Source organism: Hemicordylus capensis, chromosome 2 (genome assembly GCF_027244095.1).
Source record: "Hemicordylus capensis ecotype Gifberg chromosome 2, rHemCap1.1.pri, whole genome shotgun sequence".
In the NCBI taxonomy this organism is placed as follows: domain Eukaryota; kingdom Metazoa; phylum Chordata; class Lepidosauria; order Squamata; family Cordylidae; genus Hemicordylus; species Hemicordylus capensis.
In genome coordinates this window covers 359,830,143-359,852,514 of record NC_069658.1, presented here as the reverse complement: position 1 = coordinate 359,852,514, position 22,372 = coordinate 359,830,143, and the positions used below count along the sequence as shown (strand labels likewise).

The 22,372-nt window shown below is 44.2% G+C and overlaps 1 protein-coding gene across 8 annotated transcripts in view; it reads right to left on the bottom strand.

The window, feature by feature from the left end:
• The window catches only part of LOC128345453 (uncharacterized), a 244,597-nt gene that overhangs the window by 31,494 nt on the left and 190,731 nt on the right, over window positions 1–22,372 (bottom strand). For all 8 annotated transcript variants that reach the window (XM_053297393.1, XM_053297396.1, XM_053297395.1 and 5 more), the window contains 3 exons: window positions 20,741–20,817; window positions 19,129–19,241; window positions 10,540–10,746 (listed from right to left, as the gene is read on the bottom strand). In XM_053297393.1, coding sequence (XP_053153368.1) covers window positions 10,540–10,746; window positions 19,129–19,241; window positions 20,741–20,817 — 397 coding nt within the window. The remainder of the gene's footprint in view (window positions 1–10,539; window positions 10,747–19,128; window positions 19,242–20,740; window positions 20,818–22,372) is intronic.

The window sequence follows — 22,372 nt, the reverse complement described above, 5'->3', positions numbered from 1 at the left end:
AGATCTATTATTGGGTGGATGCCACCGTCCCGTTTCAGTATCTGAAAATACCTCGAGTAGAATCCTGGCTGTCTGAGAGCCCACTGTATTGGTGAGATGGCCTGTTTGTCCAACAGAACTTTGACTTCCTCCCTCAGCATCTGCATATCCGGGGTGTATTTTAAGCCTGCGAACTGTGGGAGAATTTTGAATTCGATGGCATAGCCTGTCTTGATTATTCACAGGACCCACTGGTCTGATGTTATATGGTGCCATGCTGTGGCATGGCTTGCCTGTTTGATGGAATTCCAGGTCTGCAACAAGGTGGTGTTGTACCTTGTGGTCAAGCTTGGTATTAGTTTCTGTAGTGGTTGAGGATGGTTCAGTTGCTGTGGTTTCAGTTGCTGTGGGCTCAGGGAATGATCAAAGATAGCAATAGCAATAGCACTTACATTTATATACCGCTTTATAGCCGGAGCTCTCTAAGCGGTTTACAATGATTTAGCATATTGCCCCCAACATTCTGGGTACTCATTTTACCGACCTCGGAAGGATGGAAGGCTGAGTCAACCTTGAGCCCCTGGTCAGGATTGAACTTGCAACCTTCTGGTTACAGGGCGGCAGTTTTACCACTGCGCCACCAGGGGCTCTATGCGCCACCAGGGGCTCTAAAGATGCTGCTTTGGTTGTTGTGTAGGCTTATTGCAGCCTTGTTGCTCAGGCTTGTTCTTCTGGGAGTAATTTCGACGATTGTATCTATTAAAGGGTCTTCTAAAATCCCATCAGTCATTCCTCCTGTATGCGTTCTGTCTACACTGATAAGGCTGATATCTATTGTTACTGTATCTCTGTGTTGTGAAGGTCCTTGCAGTAATCTTGGATTTCTTTCACTGCTCCATTGTTTCATCGGTTTGCTCCACAAACAAACCCTTACCATCAGATTGTAAGGCTTCTATGCAGTCCCACATGTCTTGTAACAAGATGGTCAAGTGTAACCATGTGTGTCATCTTAACATCATGGCAGTAGTGAGTGTGCATGATTCAGATTCAGCCAAGTGCTTGCATTTGCCAATTGGTGGTGGTTGGCTGTAGTAGTCTTTAGGAATATGGTATCAAAACACTTCTGGAATTCTTCAGGTGTCATAGAGGATTTCTGTGCATGTAAGCCTTCTCACAACGAATAAGAATATTTCGATTGGCAAGCGATGTAATTAGCTATTTTTATGGAAAGACAAGCAGTAGAATAAGCCCTTCTTGTGAGGACGTCAAGCTTCTGACCCTCCTTGTCTGCTGGGGTAGTATGTCTTCTACCTGATTTAGCCATGGAGGCATCATGGACAACCAGTGAGTTTGGCACTGGATGTTTCAGTAAGTATTCATTATTTTGTTCCTGTATCTATGCTCACCTTGGGTTGTAAATAAAGATATATATAGATATAGATATAGATTATATATATTGCTCCTCTATCCTGTAAAGGGATTCCAAACGCTTTGAAGTAGCCGTGGATGTTTGTAGGATTTCCCATGCTGACTTTGCTGCTTTAGTTATGAGTGGGAGCATGGGTAGGTAGACAGGTTGTGATCCAGTTGTCTTCTTCAAAAGGTTATAGACAGGGTCGTCTAAATCAGTTGTCCTTTGTGTTAGATTAAGTGCCAACACCTCTGCCATCTCTGCTATTTGCTGATGGTAGGATCTCATTTCTTCCATAGGTGAATCTGAAGGGGTAGCTGCAATGTCTTGGTTAGGTTCCTGTGAAAGATGATCATCAGAGTCGTCCTTGGGGTCCTCCATTGAGGAGTCAGATGGAAAGCCTTTCTCTTCAGAAGAAGAAGACGTATCGTCAGGTAAGTCTGTTGGCTGTGATGTGATTGGTTCCTTACGTCTGCCCTTCAGAGACTGAGTGGTAGTCAAGGGAAGAGGCGGAAAAGTGGTTTGAATAGATACAGCTCTGTTTAGGTAAACTGGAGGAATAGAAGATTGCACTGTGGTGTGCTTCAAAGTAGGTATTTCCCCTTGTAGCTCTGTGGTCTGTGTTGGAAGGAAAGGACTTTGCGCTGTCTCTTTGCCTCAGACAGTGGAGGACAAACTAGTAAGTCAGAGGGCTAGAAGGTCAAAGACATTTGGTCATCACTTCCTGCTGCTCTGATGCTATCCCTTTGAAATGTAGACTGCTAATCTTAGGGGATTCAACTTCCTTCCTCCTTCTCTCTCTTCCTACCTGGCTGTTGACCTTGCAACATGGCAAGTCTCTTGCCCTGCACCATATGTGCAGAGAAGATGGTGAATCCATCTGCATCCATTTAGATAGATAGATTAGAGATCCTAAATCCTCACTTTCCTATCTAGAATGGAGTTCCTTAATAAATACCTTTTATATTGATTTGAAACAAGCAATTGGCTCCAAGTTACTTTACTCTTAGCACACATGCATGCATAACTAAATCCGCTGTGTTTGTGCCTCTGTGCACTCTGCTATATTGAAAAAGGGATTCTCTCACCACAGAGAATTTCCAACAGGTTATGGGCTCCAGCCAGTTATGGGAGCAGTATTTTGAGCTGCGTGTGCTGCAACTAGATAGTTAGGTTTGTTCCAGGAGATCCATTGAGATCTAGCGTGGACACTTTGAATTGCTAATCTACAGCAACTGCCTTTTGGAGCCGGTGAGCATGGCTGCATACCTGGAGGGAAAACTCAGGCTTACCATCCTGGAAGCGGATAATTACTTGGAATGGAAGACTCGACTGAAGATTGCACTGAAAGCAGAGGGACTCCACCAAGTTACTGAGGAAGACCCCCCGCCAGATGGAACCTCGGACGCTGAGAAAAAGGAGAAGGAACTCTGGCTAATTAAGGACCGAAAATCACAAGCGATGATTGCAGCTTCCGTGAGTAAAACTTTCCTTTATGCTATTTGTGATCTTGGAACCTCAAAGGAGATGCTAAACAAGCTAGATTCTATGCATATGAGGAAAGGATGGGCATACACGTTTAATTTACGCCGAAAATTGCAAGATCTCCAATATAAAGATGGGGACTGTTTCTCTACTTTTATTGGGACTTTGGAAGATTTCTTTTTTCAATTTAGACAAGCAGGAGAGGAATTTACAGAGAGTCAAAAGCTGGAGACTCTGTTCTTGAGCTTGCCTGCTTCCTATAGCACTATAATTGGGCAATTGGAAACCCACACCAATCTAAACTTTGAAAAGGCTGTAGAAACATTGTCTTCGGAGGCTAACCGAAGAAACCTTTTAAACTCACGCTATGAAAGTGAACTGGCTAGCAACTTTGCTCTTAAAGCAACAATTGATCATTCCAGACGTAACCCGAGATGGGGAGGGAATGCTGGAGGAAATGCTGCAAGAGGGAACCGCATGGGCACCTCACATTTGCATACAAAGAGAGCCGATTTCACCAGAGAAACTCAGCCCAGAGAGAGAGGTCACATGACCGCCAGTGCTGAAATGAGGTCAGCTGGAAACAAAGCCTTCAGGTGTTTCCTATGTAACGAATTTGGCCACCGGGTGGCGCATTGTCCCAAGAATCAGACCAGGAGGTCTGGGAATATCAGTCAAACAAAGGAGAATGAAAATAGAGATTCCAAGTATACAGACAGACATTTCAACAAGAACTATAGTGTTAATTTAATGAAAAATAATGAAAAGCTGATTTTAGATTCTGGGTCATCTGTCCATATTTCTAAAAATCTAAGTTTCTATACTGAACTGTTTGATATTCCTGAAGAGACCGTTTATTTGGGCAATAATACTACAATTAAAGCAAAGAAAAAGGGCGAAGGAATTTTATATTGCAAATTGCTGGATGGATCTGTTAAACCATTTTTTCTGAGAGATGTTTTGTATATCCCTGAATTCTCAAGCTCCTTGATTTCAATATCCAAGCTAGAGCAACAAGGCTGTGAATTGTATATTAAAAATGGACAATGTGTTGTTACCCAGAATGGAAAAGTTTGCCTTGTGGGCTCGGAATTTCAAGGTCTTTATCATGTGGAAGAGCAATTTACAGACAGAGAAAGACCAGCCCAGTCCAGACCTGAGGCATACCAGCCTAATGTAATGAACCTAGCCAAGTTGTGTCAGCATGGAAACTGCTTACAATTATGGCACAGAAGACTAGGACACAGAAGTTTTGAATCAATTCAAAACATGAAGGAACAGGGATTAGCTAATGGCATTGATTTTGTACCATGTGACACTGTAACTAACTGTGTTTCTTGTCTCGAGTTCAAAGCAGTAAACAAGCCATTCCCAAAGCAGAGTGAAAGGAAGACGAAAGGACCCTTGGATCTGATCCACAGTGACATATCTGGACCACTACCAGCAACCATAGGTAATCATAAATATTTTCTAACTATAACAGATGATTTCTCACGATACACGTGTGTTTATTTACTGAAGGAAAAATCAGAGATGCTGGAGAAATTAAAACAATATGTGGCGATGGCAAGCAACAAATTTGGCTGGAAGCCAAAGATCCTGCGCACAGACAATGGAGGAGAATACATGTCCAATGCTACACAGCAGTTCTTGAGAGAACATGGAATCGTGCATCAAACTACGGTGCCTTACTGCCCGCCCCAAAATGGAATCGCAGAAAGAATGAACAGAACTCTACTGGACATGGTAAGATGCATGCTTGCTGACGCACACCTCCCACAGAAATTCTGGGGAGAAGGCATCATGACTGCTACATACATACACAACAGAATGAACACAAAACCTATTGAAACAACACCTTATGAACTTTGGCATGGTCATAAGCCGTCCCTGACGCACCTGCGTGTCTTTGGAAGCACGGCTTACTCATACATCCCAAAGGAAAAAAGGACTAAGTTAGGGCCTAGGGCCACAAAAGGGATTTTTGTAGGCTACGCAGCACAATCCAAAGCCTACAGAATTCTGGATCCTGACACCAACAGGATAACCATAAGCAGAGCAGTGTGTTTTGAAGAGGATGAAAGAGCTACACCTTCAGAGGGGGCCTACACTGAAGCAAGCAACCAGACCAAGCACCCTGATGACTGGATTATGCTTCCTGATCTCAGAGGAACTGAGGAGGAGGAGGAGACAGCAGATCCAGATCCAACCACACTTGACACAGAGACCCCCAGCGATCCACCAGACGCACCTGAGGTGATAGAAGAGACCACAGAGGGTGAGGTGAGGCGATCAACGCGCTCAAACAGAGGTGTTCCAGCTCCGAGGCTGTCCTACCTCGCAAGAACAGCGGAACAACCAGAACCTTCATCATGGGAGGAAATATCCCAGCTACCACAACCAGAAGCCCAGAAGTGGAAACAGGCTGCAATTGAAGAGCTTGAGGCTCTACAGAAAAACAAAACCTGGACTCTTACTAAGTTACCACAAGGAAGAAAAGTTATTGGCTGCAAATGGGTTTTCAAACTCAAACATGATGCTGATGGTGAGATTCAGCGCTACAAAGCCAGATTAGTAGCAAAAGGATATTCACAAAAATATGGAGAAGATTATGATGAAACCTTTGCACCAGTGGTTAAACATACCACAGTAAGGACTCTGTTAAGTATTGCTGCTAGCAAAGGAATGCATGTTGAGCACCTAGACGTGAAAACTGCATTCTTGCATGGTGAACTAGAAGAGGACATTTACATGCAACAACCACCAGGTTTCTTACAGGAAGGCAAAGAGGACTATGTATGCAAACTGCAAAAGAGCATTTATGGTTTAAAACAAGCTGCCAGAGCATGGAATATAAAACTGAATGATATGCTGCTTCAAGCAAACTTCAAAAGAAGTGAAGCTGATCCCTGCCTGTACACGAGATGCAGAGATGGGAAATGGACTTACATTTTGGCGTATGTTGATGATTTGATTTTTGCCTATGAAAATCCAGATGACAGCAAGGAAATAATGGATCATCTGAACAAAGAAGTGGAAGTCAAGCAACTTGGCAACATTGCACACTACTTGGGCATTCAAGTACAAAGAGAGAAAGATGGAAGTTTCCTGATCAACCAAGAACAGAAAATTAAAGACTTGATAAACTTGCTCAGACTGGAAAATGCAAATCCTACACCAACTCCAATGGAAGTGAACTACATAAAGCAAGAAGATCAAACTGAGCCACTATCTGACAACCATAGATATCGTGAAGCATTGGGTAAGCTTTTATACATTAGTACACTCACTAGGCCAGATATTAGTACAGCAGTTGGTTTACTTTGTAGAAAGACTGCATCACCAACAGTCAAGGACTGGAATGCAATGAAAAGACTTGTTAGGTACCTAAAGGGTACTGCACACTTTAAGCTCAAGCTGCCAGCTAATAGTGAACCAAAACTAGAAGCATACGTAGATGCAGACTGGGGTGGAGATATAACAGACAGGAAATCCACCAGTGGTCACATAATTTTCTATGGAGATGGAGCGATAAGCTGGTCAAGCAGAAAACAAGACATAGTAGCATCATCAACCACTGAAGCGGAATATGTATCAGCTGCACAGGGCTGTCACGAGATACAATGGCTGTGTCAACTACTGAAGGACCTAGGTACAGAGGTACCACAGCCCATACCAGTGTATGAAGACAACCAAAGCTGCATTCAACTCTCCAAACAAGAAGATGTAAAGAGGAGTACCAGACATATTGATGTGAAGTACCATGTAGTGAGAAGTCTGCAGAAAGATGGACTAATCAAGTTGCTCTACTGCCCGACAAATGAAATGCTCGCAGACTTACTCACTAAGCCACTACCAAGACCCTGCTTTGAAAAGCTGAGAGAGAAAATGAATATTGTGAACTGAGTCACGAGACAACGAGAGGGGGTGTTGGAAGGAAAGGACTTTGCGCTGTCTCTTTGCCTCAGACAGTGGAGGACAAACTAGTAAGTCAGAGGGCTAGAAGGTCAAAGACATTTGGTCATCACTTCCTGCTGCTCTGATGCTATCCCTTTGAAATGTAGATTGCTAATCTTAGGGGATTCAACTTCCTTCCTCCTTCTCTCTCTTCCTACCTGGCTGTTGACCTTGCAACATGGCAAGTCTCTTGCCCTGCACCATATGTGCAGAGAAGATGGTGAATCCATCTGCATCCATTTAGATAGATAGATTAGAGATCCTAAATCCTCACTTTCCTATCTAGAATGGAGTTCCTTAATAAATACCTTTTATATTGATTTGAAACAAGCAATTGGCTCCAAGTTACTTTACTCTTAGCACACATGCATGCATAACTAAATCCGCTGTGTTTGTGCCTCTGTGCACTCTGCTATATTGAAAAAGGGATTCTCTCACCACAGAGAATTTCCAACAGTCTGGACAGAAGTGCTATTAACCATAGCAGTAACAGGAGTGCTGGTTTGGACAGAAGCTGATGTACAAGGAAGGATGTTTGGAGTAGTTTGAGTAGTGACTGGTATTAATCGTCCTACAAGCTGAGGCTTTCTCAATCTCTCTAGTTGCCATTCTTTGAACAATGCAAATTCTTCAGCAGACAGAGTAATATTAGAGTCTCCCCAACCTCCTAAGGGGCACAAGCACAATGGGCTTCTGTGTGTAATCAATGGAGTGAGAGAAGGTGTTCTTGGTACAGGCCGGTCTTCATCATCTTCATCATCATACAACCCTTGTGAGAGGAATCCCTGGAAAGTTGAAGTGGACGGAGTTGTGTGTCCTGACTGAAGGAGATGCAGGAGCTCTGGATCCACAACTTCAGGATCTTCCGTAGGAGCTATCTCAATCTGCATTTCTGAGTCCAACATGTTGGCAGCAACAACGGTTGGCTCAGCATCCCGCTTTTTGCTTCTGTTATGTGAAGCTTCAGTATTCTCTGGCTTGTGCTTCAGTACCGATGGAGCTGGGTCTCTCAGTTTCGAGGCTGTTTTCAAGCTCGATGTGTTGGACTTCTTCTGATTCTTAGGATGCTTACAATGTCGAGAAGCAGTGGAGATGACTGGTATTTAACCGGGGTAGCTGGGGACTGGCGAGGGCTGGGGGCTGGAGACAAAGACTTTGCATGATTGGTTCTCAGTGGTTCATTCTGCAGCCCAGTCGGTGAAGGAGTCCCCTCCGCGGCCGGAGTCCCCTTAAGTCTTTTCGATGTCGTGGCATTGGCAGGCGAGACCGTCCTCTTCTTAGGGCTGCTGCTCGGCGCCGTGAGTCGCTTAAACGGGTTTGGCTTTGTGGACTTAGATGTGAAGCCCGACCCCGAGACCCTAGAGAATATACGTTTGGAGGTCAGAGACGTCTCCGATGCCAGGAGTTTAGACTGCATGCCTGCAGCTCCCAGCGCGGCAGCAGAAGTGGAGGGGCAGAGAGCGTCCTCCATTAAGGCGACCTTAAGACGCGCTGCTCTGTTCTTAAGAGTCTGCTTTGAGAAACTCTCACAGATAGCACAAGAGGCTGTAGTGTGCTCCTCCCCAAGGCACAAAAGACAAAGCTGATGTCTGTCCATTGAGGGGAGCTTTCCCTACAGCGGATACACCTCTTAAGGTGGTTTTTTCTTTAATAGGAGTATTCATGGGCAAAAGTTACTCGAATTCCTTGTTGTTGTTAGAGTTATTATTTTTTACTTTTGTTTCTGTTTTTAGAGGAGAATCAGGGACCTATGTGAAATGGTTTGAGTTGCTGTTTGTGCCGTTCCGAGGTCTAGTCATTGTTATAGGTAATGTCTGTTTTTATGCTTAAAGTTGAGGGGAAAGCAAAGAATGGTCGTACTAGTTTAGCCAAAGTGTTTAACAGTAAATCAAATTGTAATTGTTTCTTCGAAGAAGCTGTGAAGTTCCCAAGGTTCAAGTGTATCGGTGGTCAGGAAGAAACTGAATAACAAGACACCTAACTGCCTCAATAGTTGCTGCACGGCTCATACAGGGGTGGTTAAAAGGCATCACGAGTAGCTAATGAATACTACCCAAAACAGTCCTACGCAAGCACAGAACCCATTTTTTATGAGTGTCGAGGCACTCACTATCCAGATGAATACCCTACTAGCTTATGTCTTTGCATATATTACTTTATTCTGCATAGAAACAGAAGCTGAAAGCAAAAATGATACAAAAGAAACAGTCATTCCCCAGTGATTGCCACTGTCCCACAAGGGGCAATGGCCAGGCTTACTTTTCAAATACGGCCTTTGAACTCCTAAGCCATACACCCTAATCCTGGAGCTTCAATCTTGGAGCTGCCTTCAAGAGAGGAAGGAGGCAGAACAATACTATGTCAGAAGTTGTAGGGCATGTTTTACGCCAGTTGCAACACTGTCCCTATATGCAGCATTTTATTTTCCCTCAAGTAAGGAATGGCAACCATTCACTAATATGGGAGAAAGTAAATGACAGCACTTGAGGAAAACTTGGGTGGTGTGACCAGAGGCACTCATACCCCCGAACCTTGGGGACCTGGTCCGTGACCTCCAAGGTCCAGGGTGGCCTCCAAAGGCCCAGGGGACCTCCTGCCACCACCCCACCCTGTGCCCACCCCATGACGCAGAACCACGGCACCAAAAACTTCAAGAAGTCTAGCTGCCATGTCCGCGTCCAGGGGCGGGGGGTAAGCCGAGCAGGCCTCCCCCACCCACGTGGTGGTAGTGGTGGGAAGAGTGGGAGGGGCCACTGGGCCTGTTTGTCCCAGCGGCCCTTGAAAACTGGGGGGCATTCCAGTATGCCTGCACAATTAGAATAAAGTGTCGCAAGCCCGTGAAGTTGCACAGGCATGCTGGAATGCCTTACAGTTCTCAAGGGCCGCTGGGCCAAATGATCAGTCCCAGCGGCTGCTCCTGCTCTGCCCACTGCCACCATGTGGGTGGGGGAGGCCTGCTCAGCTCACCCCCCACCCCCTGGCCACACACATGTTGGCTAGAATTCTTGATGTTTTTCAGCACTGTGGTTCAGCGCTGTGGGGCAGTGGCAGGGTGGGGTGTCAACAGGAGGCCCCCTTGGACCTTTCGGTGGTGCAGTTTGGTGTGGCAGGGCAGCAGCGGTATTCTTCTGGGGAAGCCCTCGATGGAAGGCCTTTGAAAAATGCAGTTTTTAACTTTTTAATTTTAACTTGCAGCCAGGGGAGGGGGCAGCGGCTCCAAAGCCCTTCAGGTCCAGGCACCAAAATTACCTAGGTGTGCCCCTGGGTGGGACTAAACCTGCCCAGTACTTTTGCCAACTGAAATATCTGGGTTAAGAGTCAGGTTTTGTCCCCTCTCAACTTTGCCCATGTTGCAGCCTGCTCACTTTGCTGCACTTAACTCAATAGGAGCCACTGAGATCTAAATCAAGGCCTGGCAAGCTTTGTTATACTTTCATTTTGTTGGTCATGACAAAATATGATGGAATGTTGGGACCTGTCTTTTTAAAATATAGGTGCAGATGTAGCCGTATAGCTAGTGATAAAAAAAGTTCCCATATATGAGACTACAGACACCTGACTTTATGCTAAACTTCTGAAACATGATGATGAATAGGTTACTAAGATAATGATAAGTAAAAGTGATCCATGCCTTTTTAAGTATATGTGTTTGCTATTCCATGATATAATCTTTCCCCAAAGTATTACACTTATGAGTGGGCAATTACCTGTTTTCATATATGTGACATCCATCCTATTAGTTAAGATCAGTTCTTTACCACTGACTGGTATATACTGGTTTTCCCAGTAGCTGATTCCAGTGCATTTTTCTTCTAAAAGGCAGGCTGACCTTGCATGTTCTTTATCTGCATATGTTTTGCTTTCCAAAGGAAGGAGAAGCATCCTTCCAGAATATTCCTGAAACATTTCAGCTTCTGAAAGACATTTGACAAGCACCTCATTTTTTCTTGTACTTTCCTAAAGCAGTTTGTCTCTTATTTCCATGGTTACTCCAATATTAACAATTTTTCTAACATGCATTTACTCAGAGCTTCCTGGTTTGCCTCTTTACAATCACCATGACATTGTAGCTAGTCACTCCTGTTTTTCACTGAGCAAAGAGATATGAATGCTGCATTTCAAGAGGATGCTCTGAGCTATTCCACAAAGCAGTCAGTCTGAATCCTGGAATCATTCACAGTTCAACAAAAAACTACTTTTGACCCTAATAACTATTTATTTATTTATTTATTTATTTATTTATTTATTTATTTATTTATTTAATACATTTGTATACCACCCAAAATGCAAGTCTTGGATGGTTTACAACAAAACAATTTTTTTTAAAAGGTAAAAAGATTACAACATTACAACAATTAAAATTTAAAAGTTAAAACTATTTAAAACACAATTAAAACAATATCTAATTAAAAGCCTGGGTGAACAAATGCATCTTGACTGCCATTTTAAAAGTTGTAAGAGATGGGGAGGCTCTTATTTCAGCAGGAAGTGTGTTCCAAAGCCTCAGGGCAGCAATGGAGAAGGTCCGTCCCTGAGTAGCCACCAGACGAGCCGGTGGCAACTGCAGAAGAACCTCTTCAAATTATCTCAATGGGCAGTGTGGTTCATAGTGAAGAAAACATTCTCTTAAATATCCTAAAGCTGTTTAGGGTTTTATAGGTTATAACCAAAACCTTGTATTCTGCGCAGAAACCTACTGGCAACCAGTGTAGATCTTTTAAGATAGAGTGATATGGTCTCTCAGAGATGACCCAGAGACCAACCTGGCTGCCGCATTCTGGACCAACTGCAGTTTCTGGATTACGTACAAAGGCAGCCCCACATAGAGCGCATTGCAGTAATCAAGTCTGGAGGTGACCAACAGATGTACTACTGTTCTGAGGGCATTTATCTCAAGAAATGGATGCAGCTGACATATCAGCTGAATCTGATAAAAGGCACCTCTGGCCACTGCCTCAACCTGGGACACCAGGGAGAGGTTTGTGTCCAGAATTACCCCCAGACTGCATACCTGTTCCTTCTGGGGAAGTGTGACCCCATCCAGAACTGGCAGATCAAAATCATCTCCTGACTGAGTTCTGACCCTGCACAATAAGTACCTCCGTCTTATCTGGATTCAGACTCAGCTAGTTACCTCTCATCCAGCCCATCACTGCCTCCAGGCAGGCATTTAGGGAGGTTATGCCTTCTCCTGATGATGTTGACATGGAGAAAAAGATTTGGGTGTCAATAGTATACTGATAACACCCCACACCAAACCTACTGATGAGCTCTCCCAGTGGTTTCATGTAGATGTTAAACAACATCGAAGACAATACGGAGCCCTGAGGGACACCATACATGAAGTTCAGTTTCTGAAGAAACTGAAGAAACGGATGGACCATTAGACATTGAGGGAGTGAAAGGGATTATTAAGGAGGATAAGGAGGTTGCAGAGAAGCTAAATAAGTTCTTTGCGTCTGTCTTTACGGCAGATGATACTGAGAATATACCTGTTCCTGAACCAGGCTTTTCGGGGATGGAAGCTAAAGAACTGAGTCAGATAGAAGTGACAAGAGATGATGTTCTAAACTGTCTGAAAAAACTGAAAACTAACAAATCACCAGGGCCGGATGGCATCCATCAAAGAGTCCTCAAAGAACTCAAATGTGAAATTGTAGACCCCCTTGCTAAAATATATAACTTATCCCTGAAATCAGGCTCTGTACCAGAGGACTGGAAAGTAGCAAATGTAACACCAGTTTTCATAAAGGGATCCAGGGGTGATCCAGGAAACGACAGGCCGGTTAGCTCAACGTCTGTTCCAGGCAAAATGATGGAAAGCATCCTCAAGGACAAAATTGTAAAGCACACAGAAGAACAGGCCCTGCTGGGGGTGAATCAGCATGGCTTCCGCAAAGATAAATCTTGCCTCACAAACCTTTTGGAGTTCTTTGAGAGTGTCAACAAGTGTGTGGATCAAGGTGATCCAGTTGACATAGTATACCTGGACTTCCAAAAAGCTTTTGACAAAGTTCCTCGTCAAAGACTCCTGAGGAAACTTAGCGGTCATGGGATAAGGGGACAAGTGCAAACTGGTTGAAAGACAGGAAACAGAGGATAGGTATAAATGGAGAGTTTTCACAATCAAGGGAAGTAAGAAGTGGGGTCCCCCAGGGATGTGTACTGGGACCGGTGTTTTTTAATTTATTCATAAACTAGTGTTATCAGGCCCGTTGTAATAACGGGCGCTAGCACCTTCTCCACCTCCCACCTTCCTTCCCCCTCCGACTTGCCTCCGTGTCCGGCCCCCACAACCACCAATTGTCACCGCCGCCACCAGGCTCCATGCCGCGGCCGGTTTCCGCGGCCGGGCAAGGGCCCCAAATTCTCCCTCCCGCCCGGCTCTGGCGGCGCTGCCAGGCCTCGGCGGCGGCTCCACCGCCACCTCGGCCGGCTTCCCCCGCCGCCTCTTCCTGGCTTTCGCCGCGGTTTCTCATATTCTTAAAGTGCCGCCTCTACACTCTTCGTGGCGGTCCTGGAGCCGCTGCTTCCGCCTCTGACTCCCAGCAGCTCTCGCAGCCGCTTGGCTGCTCCGCTGAACGTTTTGGAAATGCCGCCCACGGGTGTTTGGGTTCCGCCTCCGCCTCTGTCTCCAAGCGGCTGCCGAAGCCGCATCTGCCCTCCCCACGGCCGGACAGAGTCAAAAACATGGCCGCCTTTTCTCTGTCTCCGTTCTGCCTCGGCCGTCCTGAGCATGCGCTCCGCGCATGCCCAGAATGGCCGAGGGAGGCACGGACACATGCTTGGTTGTCCACGGACGGACACCAAGCATTTTATTAGAGAGGATGATCTAGAAGTAGGGGTAAGCAGCTAGGTGGCCAAATTTCCAGATGATACCAAAATCTTTTGAGTAGTGAAATCCAAAACTGATTGTAAGGAGCTCCAAAAGGATCTCTCCAAACTGGGGGAGTGGGCGACAAAGTGGCAAAAGAGGTTCAATGTTGGAAAGTGTAAAGTGATGCACATTGCGACGAAAAGCCCCTACTTCACATATACAATGATGGAATCTGAGCTGTCAGTGACTGACCAGGAGAGGGATCTTGGGGTCATGGTGGACAGTTTGTTGAAAGTGTCAACTCAATGTGCAGCAGCTGTGAAAAAGGCCAATTCCATGCTAGGGATCATTAGGAAGGGGAATGAAAACAAAACTGCTAATATTATAATGCCCTGATACAAAACTATGGTGCAACCGCACCTGGAGTACTGCGTACAGTTCTGGTCACCACATTTAAAAAAGGACATTGTGGAACTGGAAAAGGTGCAGAAGAGGGCAACCAAGATGATCAGGGGCCTAGAGCACCTTTCTTATGAGGCAAAGCTACAACACCTGGGGCTTTTTAGATTCGAAAAAAGACAACTGAGGGGAGACATGATAGAGGTCTATAAAACCATACATGGTTTGGAGAAAGTGGACAGGGAGAAATTCCTCTCCCTCTCCTATTACACTAGAACCAGGGGTCATCCCATGAAACTGATTGCCATGAAATCTAGGACCAACGAACAGAAGTACTTTTTCACACAACGCATAATCAACTTGTGGAATTCTCTGCCACAAGATATGGTTACAGCCAACAACCTGGATGGCTTTAAGAGGGGTTTGGATAGCTTCATGGAGGAGAGGGAGAAAAAATTATCTCTATCCACTTTCTCCAAACCATGCAAGATTTTATAGACTTCTATCATGTTTCCCCATAGTTGTCTTTTTTTCTAAACTAAAAAGCCCCAGGTGTTGTAGCCTTGTCTCATGAAAGGTGTTCTGGGCCCCTGATCATCTTGGTTGCCCTCTTCTGCACCTTTTCCAGTTCTACAATGTGGTTTTTTAGATGTGGTGACCAGAACTGTACACAGTACTCCCAAGTGTGGCTGCACAACAGTTTTGTATAAGGGCATTATAATATTAGCAGTTTTGTTTTCAATTCCCTTCCTAATGATCCCTAGCATGGAATTGGCCTTTTTCACAGCTGCCGCACACTGAGTCGACACTTTCAACAAACTGTCCACCAGAGCCATCTTATTTGTTATTTCTCTTTGTAAACCGCCCTGAGCCATTTTTGGAAGGGCGGTATAGAAATCGAATTATTATTATTATTATTTATTATTATTATTATTACCCCAAGATCCCTCTCCTGATCAGTCACTGACAGCTCAGATTCTATCACTGTATATGTGAAGTTGGGGCTTTTCGTCCCAATGTGCATCACTTTACACTTGCCAGCACTGAACACCATTTGCCATTTTGTTGCCCACTCACTCAGTTTGGAGAGATCCTTTTGGAGCTCTTCACAATCTGTTTTGGATTTCATTACCTTAAATAGTTTAGTATCATCTGGAAATTTGGCCACCTCGCTGCTTACCCCAACTTCTAGATCATTTATGAATAAAATTAAACAGCACTGGCCCCAGTACACATCCCTGAGAGACCCCACTTCTTACTTCCCTCGATTGTGAAAACTCTCCATTTATACCTACCCTCTGTTTCCTGTCCTTCAAACAGTTAGCAATCCACACATGTACTTGTCCCCTTATCCCATGACCACTAAGTTTCCTCAGAAAGATAGATGCAAAAAGGTTACTTAGCTTCTCTGCAACCTCCATACCCTCCTTAATAATGCCATTCACTCCCTCATTGTATAATGGTCCAACCACCTCACTGGCAGGTTTCCTGCTTCTGATGTATTTAAAGAAGTTTTTGTTATTCCCCTTGATGCTTTTAACTAATGTTCTTCAAACTCTCTTTTTGCTTCCCTTATTTTCACCTTGCATTTCTTTTGCCAGAGTTTGTGTTCCTTTCTGTTCTCTTCATTTGGGCAGGCCTTCCAATTTCGGAAGGAAATCTTCTTCCCTTTTATGGCTTCTTTGAATTTACCTGTTAGCCATGCTGGCATCCTCCTGGACTTAGTGGTACCTTTCCTCCATTTTGGTATACAGTCTAACTGGGCTTCTAGTATTGTGCTTTTGAGTAAACTCCATGGATTCTGGAGCGAAGTGACTCTCCTGATTTTTCCTTTCAATTTTCTTTTCACCATACTCCCCATTTTGGAGAAGTTTCCTCTTCTGAAATTCAAAGTGTCTGTAAAGACATCTGAAATACTTCTCTGGTGATTCTCTCCCCGCATGTATTCTGAATTGGATCGCACGATGGTCACTGTTCCCTATCGGGTCCAGGACACTGACATCATGTGTGAGTTTGATTGTGCCACTTCAATCAAGTTGAGGGAAGGGTGTTTTTGTAAGAATGCACAATTGTCCCATTGAACCCTGTAAAAAGATTTCAGTCTATTAGATGTAGGCTGAATGGAAGATGGTTTTTCCCAGCAGGATCAGGTGATGTCCAGAAGCATTTTAAACCATGGAAGTGAAACCGGAGAGTTGATGTCCCAGTCAATAAGACCAAAGATGGGCTCCTCTGAGACTACAAGTTGTTTAACCTGAAGCCATAAAGAAGCTACCATGTGATGAACATACTCTGAGTGGTTTGATGGAGATTCAGGCCTGGGATCTGGAATGCCATCTAATGGAGAAGAATGTATGCTGGCTTCGTAGTGTTTGTCTCCGCCTCTGATTCATCTTGTTCAGGTTCAATGTACTGTGTAATGGGATCAGATTGCATTTTACATACCACAGTAGAGACAGTCTGATCTGGTACATCATGCATAATACTATTTCCTGGTTGAGGTTCAGGCTGGACCGGAGTTGGCTGTATTGGTGGATCTATTGGAATTTTGTCAATTGTTGGCTGTTTTGGGACTGGTGGAAGTTGTGCAACAGGAGACTGAGACCTTGTAAGTGACTGACATCTTGTACAGTTCCACAGACAAGAGCGAGAGGCTTTGGCTTCTACCCTGATATGGGAACCAGGGGAGCCTTCGGTATGAGGTTGGAGATGGTCTAGAATGATTCCATAATGGGATGATATTGTGGATCTGCCCTCATTCCATCTGTAGAACAGTGATGGGGACGTGGAGTAATTGGAAAACCTGTCATCCCATTCAGATTAAAAGTGTTTGGAACTGTAGGACCTTGGATGGTAAGACTCTGATAGTGGTTCCATACATCCATAATTAGATGTAACTGATTCTGCCTGCGCAGATCAGCTTCGGGCAGAATTCGTTAGCTCCTCGCGATGCCTGCAACCACCAGTTGCACGTGACTGCAGTACCCTCTAATGGTGGTTGAGTGCCCCTTCATTCAGTTTTTTTCTGATCACCATAGCGATCGGTCCACAGAGACAGTTTGCTCCTCGGAGAAAAGTTTATTACTCTTAGCTTGGCCCTTTGACTACTGGAAACAGACTTCGACAATTCTTTTGGAAACTCCTGTGGATTTGGTACTATTTCTGTCTCTCACCCTTAATCGACAACTGGGAACGGACTTAGACAACTCTTTCAATTTTCCTTTGGTGTGGCGCAATCTCTGTCTCTCCCTTTGACCGCAGAATGGATGACTACTCTTCTCGAATTACGCTTTTTTATGGCAACAAGTATGAGTGGCACAGGAAAATCGGGTAAGGAGAAGACTACTTTCAAGAGGTGAGGCAATTGCCATGGTAACAGGCAATTGCCCTCAACAGACAGCCACACCCTCTGCTTATTCTGTTTGAGAGAAGCGCATGCTGCGAACGATTGTTCCATCTGTGTAACTTTTAGTAAGCAGACGCTGAAAAACCACGAGGCATGCCTTAAAGTTTACTTGCTGGAAGAAGCTCTTTTGCCCAAAGGGGCTTCCGCGGATGTGCCACCACCAGAACCTGCACCTAAATTGCCGTCTAAACTCCCGAAAAATCCCTCAACATTGAAAGTCTTGCTGTCGACCGTCTCGGCGTCGGACGGCTTAGCTTCGTTTAAGAGGCCGGAGGGCCCGCAGTCCAGCACAAAGAGGAAAGGCATGGTTTTGGCGCCGGAGCCCTCACCTAAGAAACATAAGCGTCATCACACGGAGCGCCGTAGCCACAGTGCTGCTCACACTCCTTCATCTTTGGGCTTACAGGCTTTTGAGACACCTTTGCACCGGGCGGCTTCGTTATCCCTGGCACCAACGCCGCATCAGTCGCCATCGACACTGTGCTCCCGGACAGAAACCGCTCAACATCATGAACATTAGACATCAAGGGAAACAGGGCCAGGTCTAGCTGGGTCTCTGTCGATGTCGGAAACAACCAAGGCGGCTTCGACATCGCACTGTTCCAGAGCGACGTTGAGGGAGGCTGGGTCGATGTCAACGTCGATGGCGAGGATGAATGACAAGGTGGCTTCGACATTGAGCCGTACTGGGACGCAGGAAGAGTTGACAAATCTTACAATTACAGTCATAGTGGACACGGTACTCAACACCAACGTCGAGGAGGAGGATCTAACACGAGGCAATATGGGGGGAGGTCCCCAGTGACCCCCTTATCAAGAAACTGAATGAAGGGCCACCCAACCACCACTAGAGGGTACTTCAGTCACATGCAACTGGCAGTTGCAGGTGTCATGAGGAGCTAACGAATTCTGCCCGAAGCTGATCTGCGCAGGCACAGAACCCACTAATTATGGATGTATGGAACCACTATCCAGATCTATAGGGCCTTGGATGGTAAGACTCTTGGTGTCAAATGGAATAGGTTCAGTACCTATTCCTGTCATGAAGGAAGCAGCAATCCTCCAATGCATAGTTGAATTCCTCTTCTTTGGATACAGGTTCCCTTGGTGTGGAGAGGGTCTTCATGTTCAAGACCAAAGACACTTCATCCATCTTGTCCCCTTGAGGAACTGAATAATGTATCAAAGTTTTGGGATAACTCTTTGATACTGTACCGAGCTCAGGCACCCCCGGAAGTGATAGGTCTGTACTGAGAACAATTGGTACCGATGAAGACAAGGACATGGTGGTTGGGGCTGCCAGGGTCTTTTCCCAAAGAATAGAACAAAATCTATTGTTCTATTAGGGAGAGAGAGCTTTTAGAAGGTTCCCAAGAGAGCTTCTGTGCAGGCACAAAAACCCATCAGTGTGAACAACAGAGACCATGCAGAAGAATATAAAATGTTTTACATACAGGACCTTGACCCCGACAAACTTATAGAGGAATAATGATGTAGTCAAATCACAATAGTTAAAAGTAAAGTCATAAATTCAACTAAGATATGTACATCTTATCTGAAATTAGGCATGAAGAGAACCCCAAAGATCTTCTGCACACTTTGAAAATCTATGCATACAATTCTGAAACAAACTCAATGCTTTTTAGTTGAGAATGCCAATGAATTTCCTCTTACCTACACTCCTTTTACATCCCCAGGCAGCCAAGGAGGAACAAATCTCTTGCTTAAGGTTCCCATTCTCATCCATTTGTGTGCAGGTGGGAGCAGCTTTTCCACACAAATCTCGACTAAAATGTCAAAAGCATAAGAAAAACAAGGTTAAATATAAAATAGGGCAACAAACAAGCTTCTAAGGTCAGTAGGCTAGAGAAGCACAGAAGAAAAACCAACAAATTCATGAAAAACAACTGAAACAAAATATCAAAAATCTGAAATACTGAAATTTCAAATGCTGTAAGTTTTGGTTTGAAACTGAAATTTCACCCCAAATCTTCACATTCCAGTTTAGGAACCTAAATTTGACCCCAAAACCAAAATCTATCAGCTCTGATTTTTATCACTTGTTCAGTAGGATGTCCCCGGATTGACTGAAAGATTAGTAGAAAATGCACAATATGCTGTTGCAGGTAGATGTACGATAATGTTATAAGTTGCCCGCTACTTTGCAAGTATTTTAAGTTCAGCCTGGAAATTAACTGGATGCCAGTGTAGATAAGAAAGAGTTCTTGTTAGGAGGTGAGCAAGAATGCATCCTCTGACCACTGTGAATCCACTCTCATTTGCTACCAGAGAATCTACACTCAGAACACCTCAGAAACAACAGAACCCTGTACCCCATGGGTTAGAAACCCATGGGGGTGGTTGGCACCCTATGTGCACAACACCGCCACTCGCTCTGGGCCACCCCAGCACCCCTGAAGTGCAGTTATGCTGAAACTTCCATGATTCCCTATGGAGAAAAACCTTAAAGAGATGCGTAAACTTCAACATATCAACAAAAATCAGCCCTCTGCCCAAATCCTTTGAAACAATTCTGGCAGCTTCCTTGCCCCCCTTGGGCACTAGCACCAACCCCACACCGCTCCAGGCCACCCCTTTCCCCCCGATGTGAAGCGATACACCTCCATTATACCTTATGGGGAAAAACCTTAAGGACGCGTAAACTTCAACAATTCACCAAAAATCAGCCCTTTGCCTAATCCCTCTGCAGTACGGGTGGTAGCCTCCACCCATTAGGCACTACCATCCCACCCCACTCTTTTGGCCCTGGGACCCGTTTTCTAGATACGAATCGATTCGGATTCAGATTAATTTGGATGCGTCAGATTCAGACCCAAAAATGAATCAGTGGTGTTTCAATTCATATCCAAATTGAAACACTGAAAATCCGAATTGCACACCCCTACCACATTTCATTCTGCTATTTCAGTATTCAACAGAGTTTCTGCATTACACAAACAACAGAATCCCAATTAGGCAAGCAAAACCAAAAAACCTGGTTGGCCAATAATAATCTCAAAGGAGGATAAGGCTGATAATCAGGATATACATTTTAAAATAAAATTAATAGTTAGATAGGGTTCCCTCCATAAATCAACTGACACTGTCCATTCTGTAGATGAATTGATTTATTTCTATTCCAGGGAACTCAAGTGTATGTGAACAATAATATGCTGACATCAACTCAATTATAACACTAATTCCCACTATTTCTGCCTTAACCACATCAGAGATATAACCTGCCTAACATTCCTTCAATGAAGCAAACCATTACGGCTTCACTTACAAGTCGACTGTATTCTTGGCTTTTGCCCCTTCTGGGCCAATCCACACAACACCCTTTATCATGGAAGTCAGCCAGATCTGCAGATTAAGAAGATATTTATTTTAGACAACAGTCTTCATGCCATCTTAAGGATGACATGTATCATATTAGTTTATAAGCTTCTCTAATGTTAAAATTGTCCACATCTTCTGTATCCTACCTGTGGCATTGAAAGATGTTAGTGGAATCTATGGCCTAAGCAATGACCCAATAAATCTGAACATTTACACCTATGAGGGCAAGTCAGAATTAAAAGTCAGACACAGAAACAGAACACAACAAACAGTCTTCAAAAGGGCATACTTCTCTAAAGAGCACTTTCACCCAACCTTATTTGCTGGTAAAGGTAAAGTATGCCATCAAGTCGATGTCGACTCCTGGCAATCACAGAGCCCTGTGGTTTTCTTTGGTGGAATACAGGAGTTGTTTACCATTGTCATCTCCCACGCAGTATGAGATGATGCCTTTCAGCATCTACCTATATTGCTGCTGCCCGATATAGGTGTTTCCCATAATCTGGGAAACATACCAGTAGGGATTCAGACCAGCAAGCTCTGGCTTGCTAGTCAAGTCATTTCCCTGCTGCGCCATTAGGTGGCCAGAGTTGCTGGTATATGTTTACTACAGATCCATTTCTACAGAGCCTCTTTGAGGGAATACAGTAACAATCAATGAGAAGCAGATTCAGCGTTACCACACTGATAACTACTTCTATAGCAGTTGTGTTTGGCTCTAAATACCTGACTTCCAGATATCATTCTTCAGGTAGATAATCTGCAGATCAATAGCAAAGTCACCTGCTTCACTTACCACCCTCAACAAAAACTGGTTGAAGCTGAGGAACAGTACAACATAGGAACTATTAGCTGGAATAAGGAGTTTTCCATAGATATCTTTTTGTTTTCTTCACAGATCTCTTTTCTTCAAGGCTTGTTAGGAACTTATTGAATGTAAAACACAAAAATGTGTTTTACAGCTGTACAATTATAACACTTGCCAATTAGGCAAAGAGGCACCTTTATACTGCCAGCACTCTCATATTTTGCAGAGGGAGAGCAACTGTCCCTGTTCAGCCCAGCATCTTCCATAGGTGTTGCCCTGCCCATGTCTCATTTGTATGTTTTTAGATAGCGAGTCTTTTGGGGACAGGGAACCAAATGCTCATCTATTCTGCTATGTAAATTTCTTGAGAACCCTTTTCTGTTGAAAAGTGATATAAAAGTATTTTTAATCACCACCCTTGCCAATTTGTCCAAGAAATGAGAGCAAAGGGAAATGATACAGCCTGTTCTATAAATGGAAATAATATGAGTAAAACAACAGTTACAGTCAATGGATAGAATAAACCTTTAATGCAGAGGGTTTTTTCAACCTTTAAAAAACAAGTATATCCCGTCTATGTCAACACAGCATTATTTCAATATTCTCAAGTCAGGGCTCAAATGGTAGAAGAGAGGTTTGCAGATACCGCTTGCTCTCAAAAAGTATGCTAAATTTAATATCTAGATCTAAATAAAGGGAGTTGCTCTGATCAGTTACTTTTAATCCCATCTATAAATGCAAGATGCCTCTGAATACCAGTTGCAGGAGAGC